The following is a 20889-nucleotide window of genomic DNA, read 5'->3' as shown; positions in this document are numbered from 1 at the left end:
ACCCTGACATATCTCTCACGTAACTATAACAGAGCAAAACTGATATATTGTGCTTTGTCTTTGGTGTTAACCCATGAGACTCTCAAATTACGCACGGCGCGCGTCATGAATTCAGTAGTGCCCAAGTGGACTGCAAAAGGCGCTGAACCCCCCCACTCCCCCTTCCCTCCCTCCTTTCCCTGAATCCTTCGGGGCAAAGTGCTCATCCACTCTCACTGTGTGTGTGCGTCAACGAGCGGTCTCTGCTGCTCGGGACAAAACCGCACGCAGCTGCTTTCATTTTCCAGTGCTCGAGACTGCACGATCAGGAGGGGAGCTCGCGCGTCTTGCTGCAGGGATATTACCTCTGATGGACTTGATATAAGACAAGAAGACACATTTTACCCCCATCTGATTATGACAACTTAGTTGATAGTTATAAGTGTCGTTTTGAGGAAAACAAAGTTGTAAATCCTAAACGTCTTTTCTGCCACCGGTTTTAATGTGTTTTATGTGTTTGCGCTCAACAGTGAGGTAGACTTATCTGGGCACATTTTACAGGAGGGTCGGTGTGTGATTTATCCCTTGGATGCGGCTGTCGGGATCAGTGTCTGAGCCCTGCAGGATCAGCCTGTCATAGGGCATCATGCTTTTTCCGGTTCTTCACAAGTGGATGAGGAATATTTCTCCGGAGATGCTGCTGCTGGTGCCAATATTGTGGTTTTTACCTCTGACAGGAGCGGCTCCCTCTCTGACTACCGAGCAGCTGGACATGGGGGTGGTAAGTTTTCTACCTTTTCTACATGGGGATAAGAAGTTTTGTTACTTATTACCACTTTTAGACATGGGGTGGGGTGAGAAGTTTTCTCACTTAATACCACCCGTTGACATACCCCTCTACTCTTGAAAATAGGCAGTTTGCGTACTTTTGGATATCGGAAGCAAACCCTGTCTTCTACTTGATCTGAATGTTAACACCTCGCAGCAGCTCGGCGTTGCAGGCTGGATGTGATGGAAAAATAAAATAGGGACTTACTCTCCAAAGCAGGGATCAGAATCAGTGTAATGGCTTGCAATAAATAAATGTAAATGTTTTTGCCTGGGCGGAATATCGACCTCTTCCACAGCATGCTGACATAGTAGGCTGTAGATCCTGTAATCAATTGAAAAGAAGGCTCCCTTCCAGTACAGTGACAGATCAAGCCATAAGAGGTTATTGGCTATTTCCTTTCCTCAGTCATGTCTCTGAAATATTAAGACAGGACCTTTTGTTTATATGTCACCTGATGTGATGTGGGGTTTCAAATGGAGTTGTTTGAAATTGTGGTGTTATGGAGCAGCAGATCCTGCTGAACCAACTAAACTAAACAGGAAATTTCACTTGATTTTGATTGGAAATGTCAATTCTTAAAAATCAAAGGATGTGATAATAGTTCAAAATAGGATGATACAGCTTGCAAATCAATAGGTCTCTTATATGAATATCAATGTACAGAAATTTGGTGTATGGATGCTCCTCAATAGTGACCCTAGCCTTCCAACAAAGTGAGCAAATTATTGCCTGATATTTTCATAGTTTGACCAACAATATTCTTCAACTTTACATGTTAATTTTAAGGAGTAGAGCACCTGCAGATAAAACAAGGATCTGCTCATTAGTAGCTCTTGAGATAACATCCTAATTAATTGTTTGCATTAGGGCCACGATAGAAATCAACATAAATTCCTCATGTGTTTGCAGTTTTCCTTGTTTTGCATTTAATACTGAGTTTTTTCCAAAACAATCCTATTCCTCAAAGCTATGCTGCTGCTAATTCGTGTCTCTCTCAGTTGATGAACTCTTTTATCAAAGACATTGCTGAGGTATTTCTATTGCTGGACCACTTCCACTGACTCTTTGAGGATGTGTGCTGCCTGGAAACAACCACTCATCTCCTTGGTTAGATACACTTAGCTGCAAACAAGAATTGTCCTTCAGTTCAAATGTTTGTTGACAGTCACATGTGGTGTTGTTTATGACGTGAGTAAGTCGACTACAAATTTCATTTTAGGATGTGTAGAAGGTGAGAGGATACATATTTGAGGGAGCTGGCAGCAGATTACGCTTAAAAAAAAAGTTTCAGCCTGCATTTGACTACCATACCTGACTACTAGTCATTTACAAAGTTGTCATCATGCAGTCAAGACCTGGATTCACAGCTGTAGCTCTACATCACTGCTAAATAGAGTTGTTACATGTTCTCAAAGTGGTTACCTTAATCTTGTTTTTACACTGGAGATTCCACATTGGTTGGATGTGGATGATCTGATGTTTGGTCAGGCAATCCTTAAAGCTGTCTTGAGTGTGTGCACAAACACTTGGCTTCTTGCATATCAACCAGAAACAGAGCAATGAGGGCATCACTGGAGTTCCATTTCTCACCACATATTAATATAAGTCCACAATTCATTGCTGTTTTATTCCTGTACCAACTCCTGAGAACGTTGTCTGGTTTATTGCTTACTAGATCTTCAACTCTCATCATCAGCCATGTTTTTACTTAATTTCTCCACCACAACTGGTTTGTATGAGCTCCTGTGCTGTTCACAGTATGAACCTATAAACCAACACAATGAGCTGAAAGCTGCTTGAAGCTGCTGAATCATTAGTCTCAGTGAGATTGGCAGCACAAGCAAACCTTTCACATTATTGGAAATCATTTGATTTAGTGTTAATTAGGGATGCACTGATCCAACGTTTTCTCCTCTGATACTGATTTCAATATCCAAACTCAGGGTATCACGTTCTGGTTCACACACTGTTCCTAATGTGGAATCCCTGGTGTTGTGAACATCAGTGAACAGATATACAGACCATACAAACAGTGCTGAGCTACTGTGATTTATGATGATCAGAGCTGATGTTGCACTCATTGTCCTTTGTGTGTCCACACCAAAAAGGCTTCCCTTGTAATTACATGGCTCTACATCTCCTCACCAAACCACTTGACAACTTTTTTTACTCCATTTACTGAAAGGTTGTTGTTAATGTAATGTCAGTCTTTGCTTTCAGAGCTGTTCTCCTTTGTCAAGCGTTGTTAATCATGTAATAAAATGTATTGAATTGATGCAAAGTGTCAAACCAATTTTAATGTATTGTTAATAGTTTTTTATTATTAGAATGAAGAAAAATGGTCTAAAAATATCAGAAATGCTGCTTTTTATCTCAGCCAGCTGGGGGAGTGTGTTAAAGTCCTGTTTGATTGACATTAGCTGGCAGGCTAACAAAGTGCTGTAGCTAGGAGTCATGAAAATGGTCACATCTAACCGGACCAAAGTGACATTTTTAGATGTGTTTACATGCTCTTTAATATGCTGCAGCTAGGCAGCTAATTGGCTATCTAGCCTGCTAACTGTCATTAGCGGTGCACAATTGTCTGGGTGAATTTATGTTTGGCGGCTCATTCAACAAGCTAAGGTGCAGAACAACACATGTTCATGTTGGTAAGTTAGATAAGACAGAGACTTTAGCAGGAAAGCTAATGTGGGTTGTTGTTCAGAGTGTGTGGCTCTTGTGTTGTGTAGCAGGATGCTATCAGGCTCAGTGTGACTGTCTGCCCTGCCTATGATAGAACATGACGTTATTGATTTATTCAGGATTTGATATGCTATATTGAAATAAGGTCTCCAGCAGTGGCGGCTGGTGACTCAAAAAATTGAGGAGGACAGGTGGAAAACTGACATGGAATCTTACAACAAACCGCATCGGAGGGGTGGGGGGCAATTTTATATGCCAATAAAACAATTTGCTTGAGTGGTGAAAAGGCTGCTTCTTTAAAGACATTTAGCATATACATAATGTCTCTAAACAAAGAATGTGTCATTTTACCAACAAAGTGAAATTCAAATTTATAGTACTGTTTTATTGTGACAACAAATTTATGTTCTCATCAAAAACAGACAACATATCACATGATTTACACGCGTTTCCTATATATTTTCTTAGTATACAGAAATATATAAACTAGCACAAAGCTTATAATGTGATACAGGAACAGGTCAGTGCTGAATACAAGAAAGATTGAACACTAAAAACATTCACAGATCTATAAGTGTATGTTCATATCAGAAAGTATTAATGCATGTATCAAATACATGACTTACACACTCTGATCTATGTGCACGACATACAAAATATAGTCTACAAAGCTGACATGTTAACACTAGGGGTGTTAACATGAACACAAAACTCACGGTTCGGATCGTATCACGGATTTGAGTCACGGATCAGATCATTATTAGCATCAGCGAAAAAAAGGGGGGAGACAAATAAAACTTTGTTTTCTATTTATCTGTAACACACTTACAATCAGAAACAGCAAGGAACTTTTGCCCATAGTCTTAAATGAAAACAACATTTAAGATGTCCAATGTTTAAATAAAATAAAATAAAATAAAATATATAAAATATTCAATGCTCAGTTATTGAAATATGAGGCATGAAACCTTCCTCTTTTAAACAGTGAATGAAATAGCCTCTGTCCACATCATCAAAACTTGATGATAACAAACATTCACCGCTAACACCAGTTAGCAGCTAGATGCTAATTAGCTGCTCAGCTGCAGCACATCAAACAGCAGGTAAACAACTCAAATGTCACATTCAAAATCCCTGTTAGCGACACGCTGTCTGCCCATGACTTATACTTACAGCAGTTTGTTTACTTTGTCTTAAATGAGACATTAAATTTTGCAATTAATCCGCAGTTCATATACCTGCCGAACCGTGGGGGGCGATCCGTACGGATCACGGATCAACCACGATCTGTTACACCACTAGTTAACACTTGTTATTCTAGTTACTTTAAGCTTATTACTCAATATACGGCTCAGCTTAAAAACAAACTAAAGAAACTGTCAGAAGCAAGCAGCCAGACCTCCTGCACTCATTCACTAATCACACATCAACAGGTGACTGAACAACCACTCAATTAAAAACAAATGAATGAGTGAGTCCAGACAGCTCACTGTAACTTCAACAAACAAACTAACATTACCCACAACACATTATATGATCTCTGCTGCATTCTTGTTAAGGAGATAAAAAACACAAAAAAGCCACACAGAGAGACATTTAACCATCAGAGATGAAATTAGCGACCAAAGAGACAGAGAGGGAGAAGCTGTATCTGACTCACATTATCTGACATCTTCTTCTTTCTTTCATGGAGATGAAGTATCCATGTTATAACGTCCATTTGTGACTGTTGGTCATCTTGTATGTTAGTTAACAGAACTTAATGGCTGCTGCTTAACCAGTCTGATATCATTAGCAACAATGACAAACAAGCTAACTCTCCTGGTTGTTTTTCCGTTTGTTTCTCTCTCCAGCCTCCATGGCAGCGTCCTGCTGCTGCTGTGCTGCACAATCCAGATAATTTCTCCCATTACCTTAACAACAGTCCTTAACAGTCCTTCCATGGATGTATAAAGAGTCCTTCAGGCTGATACAGCATTGGCTAATGCAACAGCTTGGCTAATTTTTTTCCAAAGAAGAGAGAAAAAATACTTTATAAATAATACTGAGATTTGGTAATTGTTTATTTCAACCAAATATTCTTTTTTATATTTTGATCTCCCTTTTGCCTCTCAAAAAATAGAGGAGGATCAACCTCCTCTGCCTCGATGGACCAGCCTCCACTGGTCTCCAGCTACATAAGCAGATAGTGGAATGGTAATTAATCGAAATAATGTACAACTATCTGTTGTAGCAGACAAAAAAATTCAGCTGGACTTCGTCTTTTGACCTGCACATCTGGGTTAATAACCTCATGTAAAGTTCAAGCAACAACTTAACAACATATGTCCAAGCATCTTTGCAGTTGAGAAAAGTGGAATAAATAGAAGTCACGACTTTAGAATCAGGCTATAGCCACATATTGTACAGAGTGTGAGTGTGTTTTGATTAAAACTAATGTACAGTCACTTGTTTTCATCCTTGGAGTGAATGAGATTGGACACTTGACTGGTATTGGCCCATTCTCAACAAAGACAGACAGATTTTTCTCTGGTTGTCGGCTTATAGGGTGACCAAGGGTGTTGGACAGACAGACAGATGAGCAACCGTCCACAGACACCCTCCTCTCCTGTGACTGTCTGATTGACTTTTAAATAGGACATCTCCTGCTTTGATGTGATTGCACTCAGCTGTTGAGAGCCAGTGGATAATTGGTTGTTGAGGGTTTAAGTGGGTTCTCCCATCTCAGGCCAGTTGTGTTCATAACTGCTATACATTTGGGACTTGGTCCGAAAAAAAACAACCACCTACCCACAGAACCATGTCCTGATCTCCGGCTCTGCTGCTCCCCAGTCCCATTACACTTCAGAGCCATTGTGCTGCATCACTTGGCTTTTAGTCAAGCTTGTGCACTGAATGTATATGTCTTTCTGTGTAACTACTGCACACTGTGGCCATAATTAACTGAACCGCAAATTTAAGCACAGCTCTGAGGCATCCAGTTTCCTGCTTTGCTGTTATCCAGACCAATATATCACTGCAGAGCTCCAATTTGCAATTTCAGCATTTGAGGAAACTACATAAAAGTTACAATGTATCTGCGCTATATTTTCCGTTCATCATATCAGTTTACTCCTGATGGCTGTATTCTGCACTAGGACAGAATACCTGAGCTCCTTGGGGGACTATTTGCCTTTGGAAGTGGTACTGTACTTGCTTTAGCAGCTGTCGTAGGATAGAGTGAGGTGACTGGATCAGCAGCATGATAAAAGTACCTTAATTGATATTTAATCTTGTAGAAACTGACCTTGAAGAATTTCTGTTTGTAGTATTTAATCTTTTTCAGTGAGGAAAAATTTAATTTCTATCATTTGTTATGTGTTGTAAGAAATAACGGGTGTACAGTGTACGCCTGATGGGACCACCGCACCCTGCCAGTTTGCTTCTAATTCTCATTTAGCTTTATAATTTTTTTCAATGAGAGTACCATCTGGTCTCATGTCCACTGAGTAGAAGGGGGGAAAAAGAAGAAAAGAAGAAAAGCCTGGTAGACGCTACCCCCCTCCACCCACTTCCACCACTACTCCCTCTCCCTCCCTGCTAGACCTCATAATACTGAGTTCTCATGCAACTAGTCTTCCCGGCACCAGTACCGCCGCCCCTCATTAGGTCGCTCTTTGCCTCTTATGAGTGCCCATTTCACCAGTATCATATTCTGTCCCTTCACTCTCTCACAATTTTTCCTTCACTTTTCTTCTTCCAATCCTGATCGGAGGCTTTCTTCTACCAGAATATCATGGTTCTTCTGATTACACCCAGAGGCCTTGGGACAGAGGGGGCTCAAAGAGAAAACTGAATGCAGAGACAGTTAGGGGAAAGTACAATGGATGGATTGCTCCACTGAAAGTAATCAACCAGACAGGGTCAAGAGAAGAAAGCACATATACAATGAAAAGGAAGAGGATACTTCATCTAAGGAGTGGTGAGAGGAGTCAGTAATGATTCAAGTAATGATTCAAGAAGAGATTTCACTTTTGGATATTATACCTGTAAGATACTTTTACTTAATTGTCCTCAATAGGTGGCTTGACTGCAGATAATAAAAGCACACTGGATAAACACAGACTTTGTTAGCTAATTTGTATTTCCCATTTATTGTAATGCCCTGCTGGACTATGAGGATACTTTTAGCACCACTGTCCCACTTCCATCAAGTGGTGTGACCTTTCTGTCTGTAGCACTGTATCATGGGGCTTATATATTCAGGGCAAGGGCACTTGTTTTTTTTTTTTTTGGTTTTTTTTTTCAGAGGATGTCAAGTGGGAGAGAACTTCACAGTAGGAGAGAGTATATCATTGTGTAATGATTGACACAGAGCACAAGAGACAGTTCAGCAAGTAATATAGCACATTGTCAGCTTCTCAGGAAGAGGGAGATACTGCAGAAACTAACTAGTCTTCCAATCTGCTCCCATCCAATCTGTCATCACAGCTTTTGCTAAGTGTTAAAGTCATCTGTGGACTTGCAAGTTTCTGAGTAGATTGTCAGAGTTTATAATATCCTCAAAGCCCAATTCAACAAGGAACTTAAGGGCCCTGACACTTTATTGGCTGTCACCGTAGCATGCTGGTGTGGGACTGATGAGAGGCAGCTGCAACACTTCTGCATGACGTTTTCAGTCAATGACAATACCAGATAAATTTGGATGATTTAAAGTTCAGTTAAAGCTTGGTGGATTAGTAGCAGGTCATATATTTTTAAACACTGCATGTGTTTCTGGTTTTGTCTTTGACCTAAATGGTAAATCCCTCTCTGAATGTGTCTGACCTGGTGCTCTAAAGAAATGTATTGCAAGATGTGCATTTCAGAGTACTGTACTCTTTCTCTGCTGTGTTAATAGCGCAATGATTGCACTGCTTTGGAATGATACTGCTGTGACTCAAGCAGGCAGTTTATTTGCGTTTCATTTCAAAAGAAATCCTAAAATGTCTGATTGTAGTCGCAACAGAGTAGTTCCCCGGCTATTTTTGTTTGATTTTACAGTAGTGATGGATTTAATATTGTGGGTAAGTGAGTGAGGAACACTGTTTTCCACAACAGAGTTACACGCAATAGTCCTTTTCCATTGGCTTACGCTGACTTCATTACTTGAGCTGGCCCACTCCAGGGCTCCCCATATAGAAAACCTCAAATCAACTCCATGTGGACAGTTCTATTTTAACCCGAGGAGCCCCACCACTCCTTCTTGTCTTCAACCAGATCAAGGTTTTGGTTTGCAATTGCTATTCAAAGGACCGACCAGATCTTGTAATTACAGTGGTTTCTGGTGTTGTGCTGGCTTGCATACTGAAGCCTAAAATAATCTATAGCTCTGCCAACTGCCAATAGACTGCTTTAATAGCACGATCAAGAAAACCCGAAAACAACAACAAAGCTACTCTGAAATTGCTTGCAGAAATTGGCAGAATTATAATAAATGTGGTTTGTGTGAGTGCAAGTCAGTTTCTTCTTATTTGTGTGTCGATATAGAATGAGGGTATGTATGATAGCATGTGTGTGTGTGTGTCTGACGCATTGCCACATGGTGATCTCATAGTTTGTCTCTCATTAGCATTTGTCATTTCTTAACAAGTCACAGCAGAGCGGATGATGGGAAAAAAAGAGAAAAAGAAAAGGGAATGGATGAGGATGATTGCTCATCTGTGGAGTCAACTTCAAAACTGTTATGTGTTCATGATCCCATTTCTCTCAAGGTCCAACTGAAATGAAGAGAATAAGACAGGAGGAAGTCCAAGAGAGATTGAGTGGGTGGAAGAGATAAGCTACGTCTCCATCCAACTATCGCTGGCAATTAGACCTACTTTCTTTAGTCCAGTGTTGATACTCAACTTCCTATCAAGTGAATATAATGAGCTACTAACAGTGTGCAGAATTTCAAGTGGTACTCGTGATTGTGTGAATTGCAGTTGATATGATTGTGTCAATTGCAGTCTAGACTAGGCTGTTTATCTAGCAGCTGGGTTAATGCTAAGAATAGGACCTCGCTGTGTTGGGTTTTAGTTTAAAAATAAACTCAAACACGTGTGTACATGTATGTATTTTTGCACATGCATACATACTTTGGACGTGACAGTTGGCAACATTCCACAACTAACACTAAAGAGACGTCTTCATGGTGAGGATCACAATAGTAACACATGAACACATGAACTGCTTACAAGGACAATCCATAAATACATGCTAATGCTCATAACATAAGATTTACAGTTTTGGAGCTCCACACTCTTCTTATGATTATGATTATGATTATAATGATGATGATGATGATTATTATTATTAGTAGTAGTAATAATAATAATGATAATAATAATAATAATTATTATTATTATTATTATTATTATTATTATTATTATTATTATTATTATTATTATTATTATTAAGTACACATTGATGGAATACTCAGTGACAAATAATACAATTTTATTATGTATACAATCCCTGGTTTCTGTAAAGAGGATTTGATTGACATTTTTCCATATCCTTAAATGTCACAGATATTAAAAAACAATCTACATGTGATATTGATTAAAATGGTTTTTGACAGAAAATTATGAAATGTTGAGTGACCTTTCGTTGTGATCTAGTTTGAGATCTCTCAAAGATATTGCAGCGAAAAAGAGCAAAAAGATAAGTTGCATTCAGAGTTGCATCTCCAACTCACCTTTTGCATACTGCAGAAAAAAAATGTCTTCAAGTATAATTCTGTTTTATTTTAATCTATTTTATATTTAAAATAAATGTGGCCATTGTGGCTCTATGGGTAATGCTAACTTTGCACTCACAGCTCCGTTTTTCAGGGTAAGCTGCATAAGCTTCCTATAGCTGTCCAAATAAACATGATTCTTACAATGATCATTTCAAACATTCGTCTCTGAGTCTAAACTAGCCACCTTCAGCAGCCATCATGGCTAACTGCATGGGGATCTACATGCGGGGCAACTTGCATGTTGGTTTGTTTATGCGCGAGGCTGTGGATAGCTTAGCATGTGTTCATGTTAGAAAATTAGTAGTAGATGAGATAAAATAGTTTGTGCTTGCAAGTGTCCTAATTGCAAGAATAGAGTGACAACATACACAATAGCATTACATGCTGTAAATGTTTTTTTCTTACCATGTGGAGAGCTGAATCTTTGGTCCAGCAATCCTCAGTCTTTTCATCCAGTTGATGAGACAGACTGCAAACTAAAAAAATTAAAGATTATGCCAAAAGAAGACTGACTGTGATAGTTAAGAGGATCTGTCAGGCCACCAGGTGTGTATATGTTTGTGTTTGTAGTAGTTAGTAAATTTACAGCCTTCTTCTTTATCCTCCCTATCAAGGGACACTGGGCAAGCTTTATTCAATCCTTGTTGTCTATGGATTTTGGCTGGGTGCCATGCCACATTACCGCCCACAGAGAGAAGAACTTCAAAGAAGATTTGGGGGCTTTTTCTCTCAGTGGAGCCACTGAAACTTGTGCTTGTTAAATTAAGCTCCAGTTACAGGGTTGTTCTAATTGGCTCCATCAGTTTGTTTATCTTTAATCTTTGGAAAACATTTTTTAAGTCCGTATTCTCCTTCGGATCCCTTTATATCCTTCTATCATTCCTCACTCCCTAATTCAGTCACAAAAATCACAATCTATTGATCCATCTATATATCTGGTATATATCTGATATTATTAATCATCTGACATACTGTATAAAAGGTTGGAAAAGACAGGATTTTATCTGTAATAGATGAAAGTGTTTGTTCATACAGTATATGCAGGGTTGTGTGTGTGTCCTCGGTTTTCTACAATAATACACGGGTTAGTTTGTATACTGCATAGCCTTGTACCATAATAATTCAGAATTCTTAAAATATTTAAATACAATTTCTAACTGAAATGTACCCATGTCTAAAAAAATGAAGAGCTGGTATGACTTGAATGTGCACTCAGATGGCACTGGTACATCTTTTTGAATTGCTGCTGGCGCAGATGGAGCAAAATTGCCCTTGGCAAACAAAATCCTCTGATGAGCCAGTGATGAACAGTCTGAGCAAAGAGGTTCCTGCAGTCCCTAAAAGAACATTTGTCAAATTGTCAAGCAAGGAAAGGTCAGCCATTGTTTGCATCATTCCAAACAATATGTGGGTGTGCCTTTTATTATTTTACTTAACCTAAAGTAGGCATTTAATTCTTAGGATCTCTTTTTCAGGAAACACATGCACTGTCTAACTCAAGGAGAAACTGATAAATCAGGTTTGATGTGGAAACGCATGCATACTGTATACACATAAAACTTTGATACCTTGTTCCTATGCATTGAAATGCTCTCTGTGTCATCCTGCTTCAACCTAATTTCTCCCAACAACCTGGTTTCTTGTATCTATCTTTATCTCTCTTTCCCTTGAAGGATATGGTTGGTGATTTTCTATATTTTTCTTATTGTCAACAAATCTCATGTGCAGCGTCACCAGGTGACATGTTCCTTCAGCACAAAGAGTTTTGGTACGTTAGTTTGTTTAGAAACGACTCCAAAGACTAACAACAGTGATCACATTTTCAGTCTCTGGAGAGTTGTTCTGTGTAAGGCAGATGTTGTGCATACATATCAAGGAACATGCCACCTGGTGCCATGATGGCTCCAAAGACAAAGATTATGGACACGGCAGTTTGTTTAGAAATGGCTCCAAAGACAAAGACTACACTATACATTGTAAATTTTAAAAGAACTTGATATGCATGCACAACAGGCTTACACAGAGCTACTCTCCAGAGACTGAAAACGTGATCGCTGTTATTAGTCTTTGGAGTCATTTCTAAACAAACTAATGTACTCATACTCTTTGTGGTGAAGGAACATGTCACCTGGTGCAATGATGTGGATCATTAACATGTTTTTAATAGGTTTTGGACAACAATGGAGGTCTACATTACAGAGGAATAAGATACAGCAGGGTAGGATACACACACAGTATTTGTAAGTAGGATTTGGCTCTGCACATGAGATTTGTTGACAATAACAAAAAATATAGAAAATCACCAGCCTTATCCTTTAGTTTATGTTTTCATATTCTCTGTTCCTATCTCCATTTTGTCTCTTTCATTCTTTGTGTGTTTTCTGTGTGTTTGTAACCCCATTCAGATCAACACAGTCAAATGGATTGGAAATTAATGAAAGGAAACCAACATTAAATGTCACTTAACTGTCCATCCATCTCTCTTCTCTCTCTCTCTCATTTCCTCTTTATATTCTTATCTCTTTGCTGTCGCTCTACCTCTTTCTTTTAACATCTCTTTCTCTCCACTGTCCTCCTTGCTGCCTCTAGGAACAGACAGGAGTTGTGTCTTGGCTCTCTGTACAACCAGCTGTTCCTAAACCAGGGCTTAAATGATTCACTTAGTCACATTTTAATCCTTGTTGTCACGCTCACACACATACATACACACACACACAAACATGCAAATGAGGACAGATTTTCCTCCTAAGTGTCTGGTAAATGACATTCACACCTCAAACTATCTGTCAGATGTTTTGTATCCTTTCGACAAGACTTTTGTCAGGGGCATGGGATTCATTCAGAAATGTGGGGTCCAAAAAGTGTGTGTGTGTGTGTGTGTGTGTGTGTGTGTGTGTGTGTGTGTGTGTGTGTGTGTAGCAGTAGATAGACCGGAGACCCTCACTAAACTTTTTGCGGACTAACTATTGCTTGCACCGCAGGGTGGTGGTATAATTCCAAACACAAAGCAATAGTGCTTGTGGGATTAGATACAAGCTTTTTTTGTAAAATCCCTTTTTTTGTAAAACTACGAGTTTACAGGACAGTAACACCTCTGTGACTGAGGAGGCAATAGGAAGGTTAAGGTTGTCCTTATGTTGTAAGCAGCCATGCCCCAAATACATATTTAATGATAAATAAGAAAAAAAAAAAACATGACTGTATTTTACTTTCTTATGCACTGGTTCTTTTGACATGTTTGCAGAAGCATTCAGTCTGTTGCAGTCCATGCAGTCTATCTGCAATATTGATAGCTAAGGTTAGTTCAGCTAGCTAAGTAAAGGGAAACAAGTCAAACAGACTTAAAGAATGTAACACACAGCATTGAAACAATTTTCTTCCCATTTTATGTTTGCCTGCTTTATTTTACCTAATGTCTTAGAGTAGATTGGAACGATTGAAATGTCTTTTTACTGTAAGTGTTGCAATACAGGGATACAGTTCTTCTTCTGGCACCCATGACTTGTGTTCCATTACATGCACATTGTATCTTCAGAAAAGCAAAATACTCCTGGAGTGAAGTGATTGAGTGCTTCAGCAGGGTGGCGTATGTGCCATCTGCTTGCAACATAGTGAGCCAGAATCTAAGTGATGACTTTTATTGTATGCTGTCCTTTTCTCTGTTGTCTGTCTTTTCAGTTCATAACATACAATTTGAAGACTTATAACTCTTTGTTAGGCGAAACAGCGGTTAATTTCCAGTTTGGATTTGGACTGTAAAGGTTGTATTTTTAAGATGATAAAACACATGTTTATATACAAAGAGCTAAAAGCATGAAGTTGAGACTTTCTGTCGAGACGTGTAAGAGCAGCCCCCCTGCTAAGAAAATGACTGTTACTCTGACTGACACCAGTATTTTCCTTTTACCTTGCTGGATCTAACTGCAGGAAGTGCAATGATCCACACACAGGTGCAGCCATATCAGGTCTTTCCATTTCGGTCACTAGAAAGCATGAAAATGTTCATTCCTTCAATTTGTTGGTGATTATTTGTTCTTTGGTGTCCACTCATGCAAGGATGTAAGAGCTTATACATATTGTATTCTCTCTGATACCGACTTGTTACGGAGGCTTTGTGACATATCTCCCCAGCAGAGGCAGTCCCTTGTGCCAAGTCCATTGAAGATCCACGGAAAAAATTGTACAACATATGCACAAATGGGCCTAAATGTATCAAGGGGGCAGATAATTTGTATTTAAAGAAAGTCATGGTGTGGATCAAGATCCGTTCTGTAACATAAGGCTTATTGTTTTTGTATTTTTCTCATTTTCATTGACCCTGATAGAATAAGAAGTGAGTATCTTAAAGCAGATTCAGCTGTATTTTATGTTCCCACGCATCCAAAAGTTATTTTTCCTTCTGCAACAAAACATTGATCACTGCAGATTACAGTTCCTCTTGTGAAATGGACAGACCAAAATATGCCTCTGGTAACAGAAAGTGAGGAGAAAAATTTTGAGAAAATTGTCAATCAATAACCGATGTGGGCAGTCTACAGGCGGTAGTTTGGATCAACTGTCAACTGTAGAAAAATGAAAACAGACAGGAACATTTCAAATACCATCTGTGAGGTGAAATATCGACTCAGTCAACACGTCACGAATCCTGTTATTTTACACTCAACAAAAATGGTAAACATTAGTAAAATGTGTATCTGTGGAAATGCTCCTGCAGTCTTTGTCATGTCGAAGAGTCAAGCAAATAACTCAAACCAGAATTTCAGATAATAAATGTAGAAGTAGAGTTGAGGGATCTACTTTAGCAACACTTCAGTGTTAGATTTCTGCACAGAGGCAACTCATTTAAATCAATTTTTGTCAAATCAGTTGTCTTATGAAACAACTTGTCAAGAATGTGATTATGCAGAATGAGATTTTACTTTTAGGACTGTATTTCTCTAAACTGATATTTATATATTTCCTCTGATTTGTGCATATTACTTGGACAACACTGATTAATATGTTGCTGAAACATACATTTTGCCACTGTTGCTGTGGAAATCAAACATTTGTCAAGGACTACAGTATGTGAGACTTTCCAGACACTTCTCTGTACCTTTTATTTTTTCTGAGTCAACATCAAATATCTTTAAGTTTTACAATTGAGTTTGCCAGTTTTTAAGGTCAGGTTTTGGTCATTGCCACCAAAACAACACTCACAAAATTGGTCAGTGATCTTTGGCTCATGTCTGATTCAATTCCAGTGGTCTTGCCTGTTAACTTGAGTGCAGCTTTTTATAAATTAAGTCCTCTGAAAAACAATACACAGTGCTTCTGTGCTTTTCTGCCTTTCACCTATATGTTATACAGTGTCTTCACTAATGGCAATTTTCTAGCTATTTTTATCTCTCAATAAAACAATCCACAACTTTGGCATTCATTTTGTTACATTAATGAAATTTAATGCCTTGTACTCATTAACACAAAGGACCAATCCAAATTGATACATACCTATCTTAATTCAAAAGCTGAATGTCCCTAAACATAGCTCTAATAAAGTAATTTCTGGCCAGATTTTGATTATATTTGTTTATAGTTATTGGCCAGATATGACAACTAATGAAAACATAAATCAGGAAATAGAGTAAAAATTGCTTTGTTATGAGCTGTGTAAACCCTGAACACACACATGCATGGAAACATAGAAAGGGAAAAAGGTCATGTCCAGTTTAAAACAGTAAAAATTAAATGTGAGGAGTAGATGCATGATTTCTAGGCATGAATTAACTCACACTCTTATACAGCCTGGCAATCCAGCTTCAATTTTCTGTTTGATTAAACATGTCATTGAGGTGGCATGTCACCCCCAATTTCCCTCTTTCTCTATCCCCTATATTCCACCTCTTTGATCTGATCTGTTTGCACAAATGAGACTAAATCCTCCATTTCTTCAGTAAATTGTGTTTACGCTCAAGATAGGTCATTGGAACGGTTTCAGGAGCGTCTCAGTCAAACACACTCAAGCAAGCTTTCATTCCTTGTATCCCACATCATCCCAGTGTAATACTAAGTAAACCATCTCTCTGAATAAGCCAGTGATATAAAATGGGAAGCTGCTACAACTGCTTTGAATAATGATAGCATCTTGCAAACACCCGTGGATGTTCTGACAAATTTTGGTTGTGAGAAATCTCCTTGGTGGAGAGCAAGATAAGAAGCAGGATTGCTTGATGTGAGACATTTACATCTGTGCAATATGTCTTTACTGGTTTATATGTCTTTTAGTTGACAGGTTTTTTATAGCATAAGTGAAAAGAATAAGAACTCTGCTATCTGGATTTGTAGTCAAAGCTGTTTTTTGTTTTTTTTAAAAAAGGCATAAATTCATTTTTGGGTCTTTGTGTTTGATTTTTTCTGATCTTTATCTGTATCCTGACATTTTACCAGTCACATTGTGATAGTAACTTTATTTTTCTTGTCAGTTGTGAAATTGGGAATGTTCATGCCATATTGTTAATATGAGCACAATGGACATGGGCATCAGAGTATTTGTCATGTTGTGCTGACTAGAACTGTTTATGGAAAGTTTATTGGAATGGTTTGTGGTTATATGATGGGGAAATTCTGAGTTTCTTTAGAGAAAACAAAAATATTTAGCAGAATAACCCACTAAGTTGATTTTTTATTCATATTGCTGCATGTGACCACATCTAAACACAGTTTAGGGTTTTGCCTTACTTATTTTCAATGTTTTGGAAATATGTCAGCCATTTTCTGGAGCTCAGATTGTGAGGAAGAAGCCGTCTTTGGACTAAAAGGTTTTTTGGCGGCTTTAAAAAAAAAAACCCAGAAAGTTGCAGCATTGTCTTTCATTTAATTCTCAATCATTGAGTGGTAGCACAGTCAGTTTGTGTGGTATGGCCTTGCCTGTGAATTGAGACAAAATGTTGGATACTCAGCCCCAAACGTCTTGAACAGAGGGACACATACAGTATGTGTTTATAGCTTCCCAGTCAATTAAGGCGGCATATATTAAAAGTCAGACTCTGTACTTGCCTCATATAAAACCTGGTGACAGGGTTACAGTAAACTCTGTGACAGAACTTAAAATTAATAAGCTGAGGGTTTGAGTTGCACACAGTGCCTTAGAAAAAAGTTGTTGACTATGAATCGCTTTCTATTAACAAACTTGGATGCCAGTGCTAATGTCATAGGTACTGTTACCAAATATTTCAGCATGTCAACTGCTACCAACTTGCTGACCAGCTAATTACCATTCATCCCTGATGCAGGGCATTTCTTTTTGTGAGTTTTAGTCACCTCATTTGTTGTTGCTCTTCCCCTAACTTGCTTCCCACCACAATGATACACTGGGCTTCACAATTAACTCAAACTCAAGAGGTGCAGAGGTGTAGCTTCAGGGAATAATGTGTTAATATCCCTACTGTCTACTTTGCAACACCAATCTTTGAACAAACTCTGGTTTAGTATTAACAGTCTCAGACTTTTGACAGCATATCCACCCCCTTAATTCTACTGCTGTCAGCTATAAGTCTTCATATTGCTCAAAATCAAAATTGCCATTGCCAGGCTTGAAACTTCAGTAGCTTTGTGCCTTTTTGTATTCTTTATGCTTGCAATGTGTGCATGACATGTAGCATTTTCTGCTCTGGACGTTTTCCCCTCTTTCTACCATGAGCAAAAACTAAAGTCTACACTTTTTGTTTTTCAGCTAAAAGCAACCAAGAGCCCAGGAAAGCTTCATCCTTAATTGGCATTAATTCACGGACACACATGATGGCATCTCAAAACTTTTAATGCTACAGCACTCACTTTTCAAATAAATTCACCCTCTCAGACTTAATGCAGCTTCATAACCTTTTAAAAGTCCAGGAGGTCAGCTACCAATCTGACCTTATCCTCAAGGTAGTAAGAAACAATGTAAACACTATAATGGACTATGCAACTTCATGACCCTTTGAGAGTCAGCGAGGTCGCAAGGTTAAAAGTCTCCCAGTGACTCATTTCCTGTCAGTGAGGCTGAAGATGAAGGGAATCAGCAGCTGTTCATCAGGGCCTAACAGGGAGGTATTGTGGGATAGAGGAGGTCACAGGCATGGGGGCAAAACAGATTCTGCCTCTGAGAGATGTTGCTGTGGTGATGCCATCGTCACAGAAGTCAGTGTGTGTGTGTGTGTGTGTGTGTGTGTGTGTGTGTGTGTGTGTGTGTGTGTGTGTGTGTGTGTGTGTGTGTGTGCGCATCCGTGCTAACTGACAGCCTTACATTAAAGGACCAAAAAAGGATGTGATGTCACAGGTATGACATAGGGAATAAAGAAATATTGCAATAAAAGACATATAATGTAACAAATACTGTAGTGCTTTGTCAAACCACAATTATGTACAGCAGATCCACTGGTTAAATTTTGTGCAACCAGCTCTAGAGTGTTGCAATACAAGCACAGAAACATTCATGCTCATGTGCACATCAAACTTGTCAGTTATGATTCATTATTTGTTTTTACTACCCTGGAAATCAACAGGCATGTTGGATACTGACACATTAAAAAAATTTCATGCAGTTCCATGAAAAATTGTAGGTCAATTAAACTCCTCTCTCCGCTAAGAACTCCTTCAGGAACGTTCATTCATACCAGTTGTCTCCTGCTGTCTCCATCCAAGAACAGCGGGTAACCGTGGGCAACAACTGCACACATCATCGTTTTAAAAGTCTGGCCAGAGTGTTACCTGGAGCTCCACATTTTTAATTATAATACAGGTAGACGTGGCTGTAATGACCAACATTTTGTGTGATATGTATGTAGAGAGAGTGTTTCCTTTTATAAGTTATTTCTAGAGACAATGTGTTAAAAAAAATCCTAATTCATTTGAGGTTGAATTAGCAGTTGATTGCCAGTTTATGTTGCAATATGAAGACTAAACAGGCAAGTATTTAATTCCTAGATTGTCAGCAATTATGTTTGCATGTAAAACAGTCAAATCTATACCAGGTGTACTTTGTGTTTGGTGCCGATTAGCACAATTGAATGTTAGCATGCAAACAAGCCAAATCAAGATGGTGACCATGAAAAATTCTATACCTGTTAACCATCAGCATGTTAACACTGCCATTGTAAGCATGTTAGCATGCTGACATAGCATGTAGCTCAAAGCACAACTACTGTGCAGCCCCACAGAGCTGCTAGCATGGCTATAGACTCTTGATTAACTCTTTGGGACCCCCATTCCTACCAACTGGCTCTGATAGGGTGGACGTGAAACTTAAATACAGACAAATTTAAAATGTCTTTTCTTCAACAAAACACATATAAGCGAAATATATCAAATCATGTGTAACCAAACAGATAAATATCTTTGCCGTCAAATTCACTTGCTCACCAGCCTATCCTCCTTCAAACTCACTAACCCACACACACACTGCCTCTCTGTCTCCCATTTCAAACGCTACACTGATAACTGATGCATCGGCAATTCAGCAACGCTTCAAATCACAGCCCACATTAATCAATGTCTCACACACATGAAGCTTGGTTTTCTACCTCAAATCTGTTTCTGGCTTGAACAAGCAGCTTTGCTGCAGAAAGGAAGCGAGCAGTTCTGTCAACCTCTCTGCTCTGCCCACAGCTACATGTGGCTATCGAGAAACAGGTCATTTAAAAGATAATTTAATTAAGCTGATTGTTGGTGATTTTCTATGTCAGACAATGCTGCAATCTATCTTCAACGAGCTCTATACATGAATATATACCATAATATACTATAAATACCATACCATAGTACAAATACCACTAACTCTAATGAGGTGAAGAATGATTTAGGCCTACTTGATCTCATACTAAATTCTCTGCTTGGACTATTTATAGCCCCCCTTTCTTTCTGTCTCAATATATTTTATGAATTTGTAGCTTCTTTTACACTCCAGACCTTACTGTATGAAAGGATTACAGAGATAAATTATCCTTCACATCCAGATACTGTAGCACAGACTGAAAGTAAGTCAAACCCTGTAATACCCACTCCACGCCTCAATTATGTGTGTATATTATGTGTGTTTATATGTGAGAAGACTATATGTGTGCAGCCTGAGATATATCCTTGCTGAATTATTGTTTCAGTGTGGATATAAATAAAGTATTTGAATGTGTGTTGTGTAACCTACGTGTAATCTGTATGCATGAGCTCTTGGGTCAGTGCATGAGTGTTTATTGTTTCTTGAAGTGTAATGGTACGAAGTTTCTTTCCATATGTTATGTCAAGATAGTGCAGGGTTATGAATCTTGGAAGAGAATAGGTAATACACAACAGGGTTCCCATACTGGCTCACAGATCTGGCCTGCAAGATAATTTCATAAGGCCCTCCCACATGTTTATTGTTACACCCAGCTCTTAAATTGATTTTTCATATCATACATCATATTTAAATGATTCATCCGTCTTTGATTTTACAGTAATCATTCAATTTTGTAGCAAGGCTACAAAAACAAAGCATAAACATTCTCTTTATTTCATGTTTAAAATTTAGTAAGCAACTTGTCAACATACAGTTGAATGAGAAGAGATCAATTGGAAGCATATAGCAATATTCACTGATGCTAGTGACAGAAAGATGTGATTAGACTCCATTGTTGTGAAGCATCTTCATAAAGTG

At 38.6% G+C, this 20889-nt stretch overlaps 1 protein-coding gene across 1 annotated transcript in view; it reads left to right on the top strand.

The window, feature by feature from the left end:
- The first annotated feature begins 235 nt into the window (after positions 1 to 235).
- Positions 236 to 20889, top strand: part of LOC122969064 (matrix metalloproteinase-17-like) — a 70042-nt gene continuing 49388 nt past the window's right edge. Inside the window, exon 1 of the mRNA XM_044334643.1 lies at positions 236 to 760. Within this exon, the coding sequence (XP_044190578.1) occupies positions 626 to 760 (135 nt within the window). The 5' untranslated portion in view covers positions 236 to 625. The remainder of the gene's footprint in view (positions 761 to 20889) is intronic.

This window comes from Thunnus albacares, chromosome 18 (genome assembly GCF_914725855.1).
Source record: "Thunnus albacares chromosome 18, fThuAlb1.1, whole genome shotgun sequence".
In the NCBI taxonomy this organism is placed as follows: Eukaryota; Metazoa; Chordata; class Actinopteri; order Scombriformes; family Scombridae; genus Thunnus; species Thunnus albacares.
Note: the sequence above shows the minus strand (reverse complement) of the source record. Positions and strands in the feature narration are given on the sequence as shown.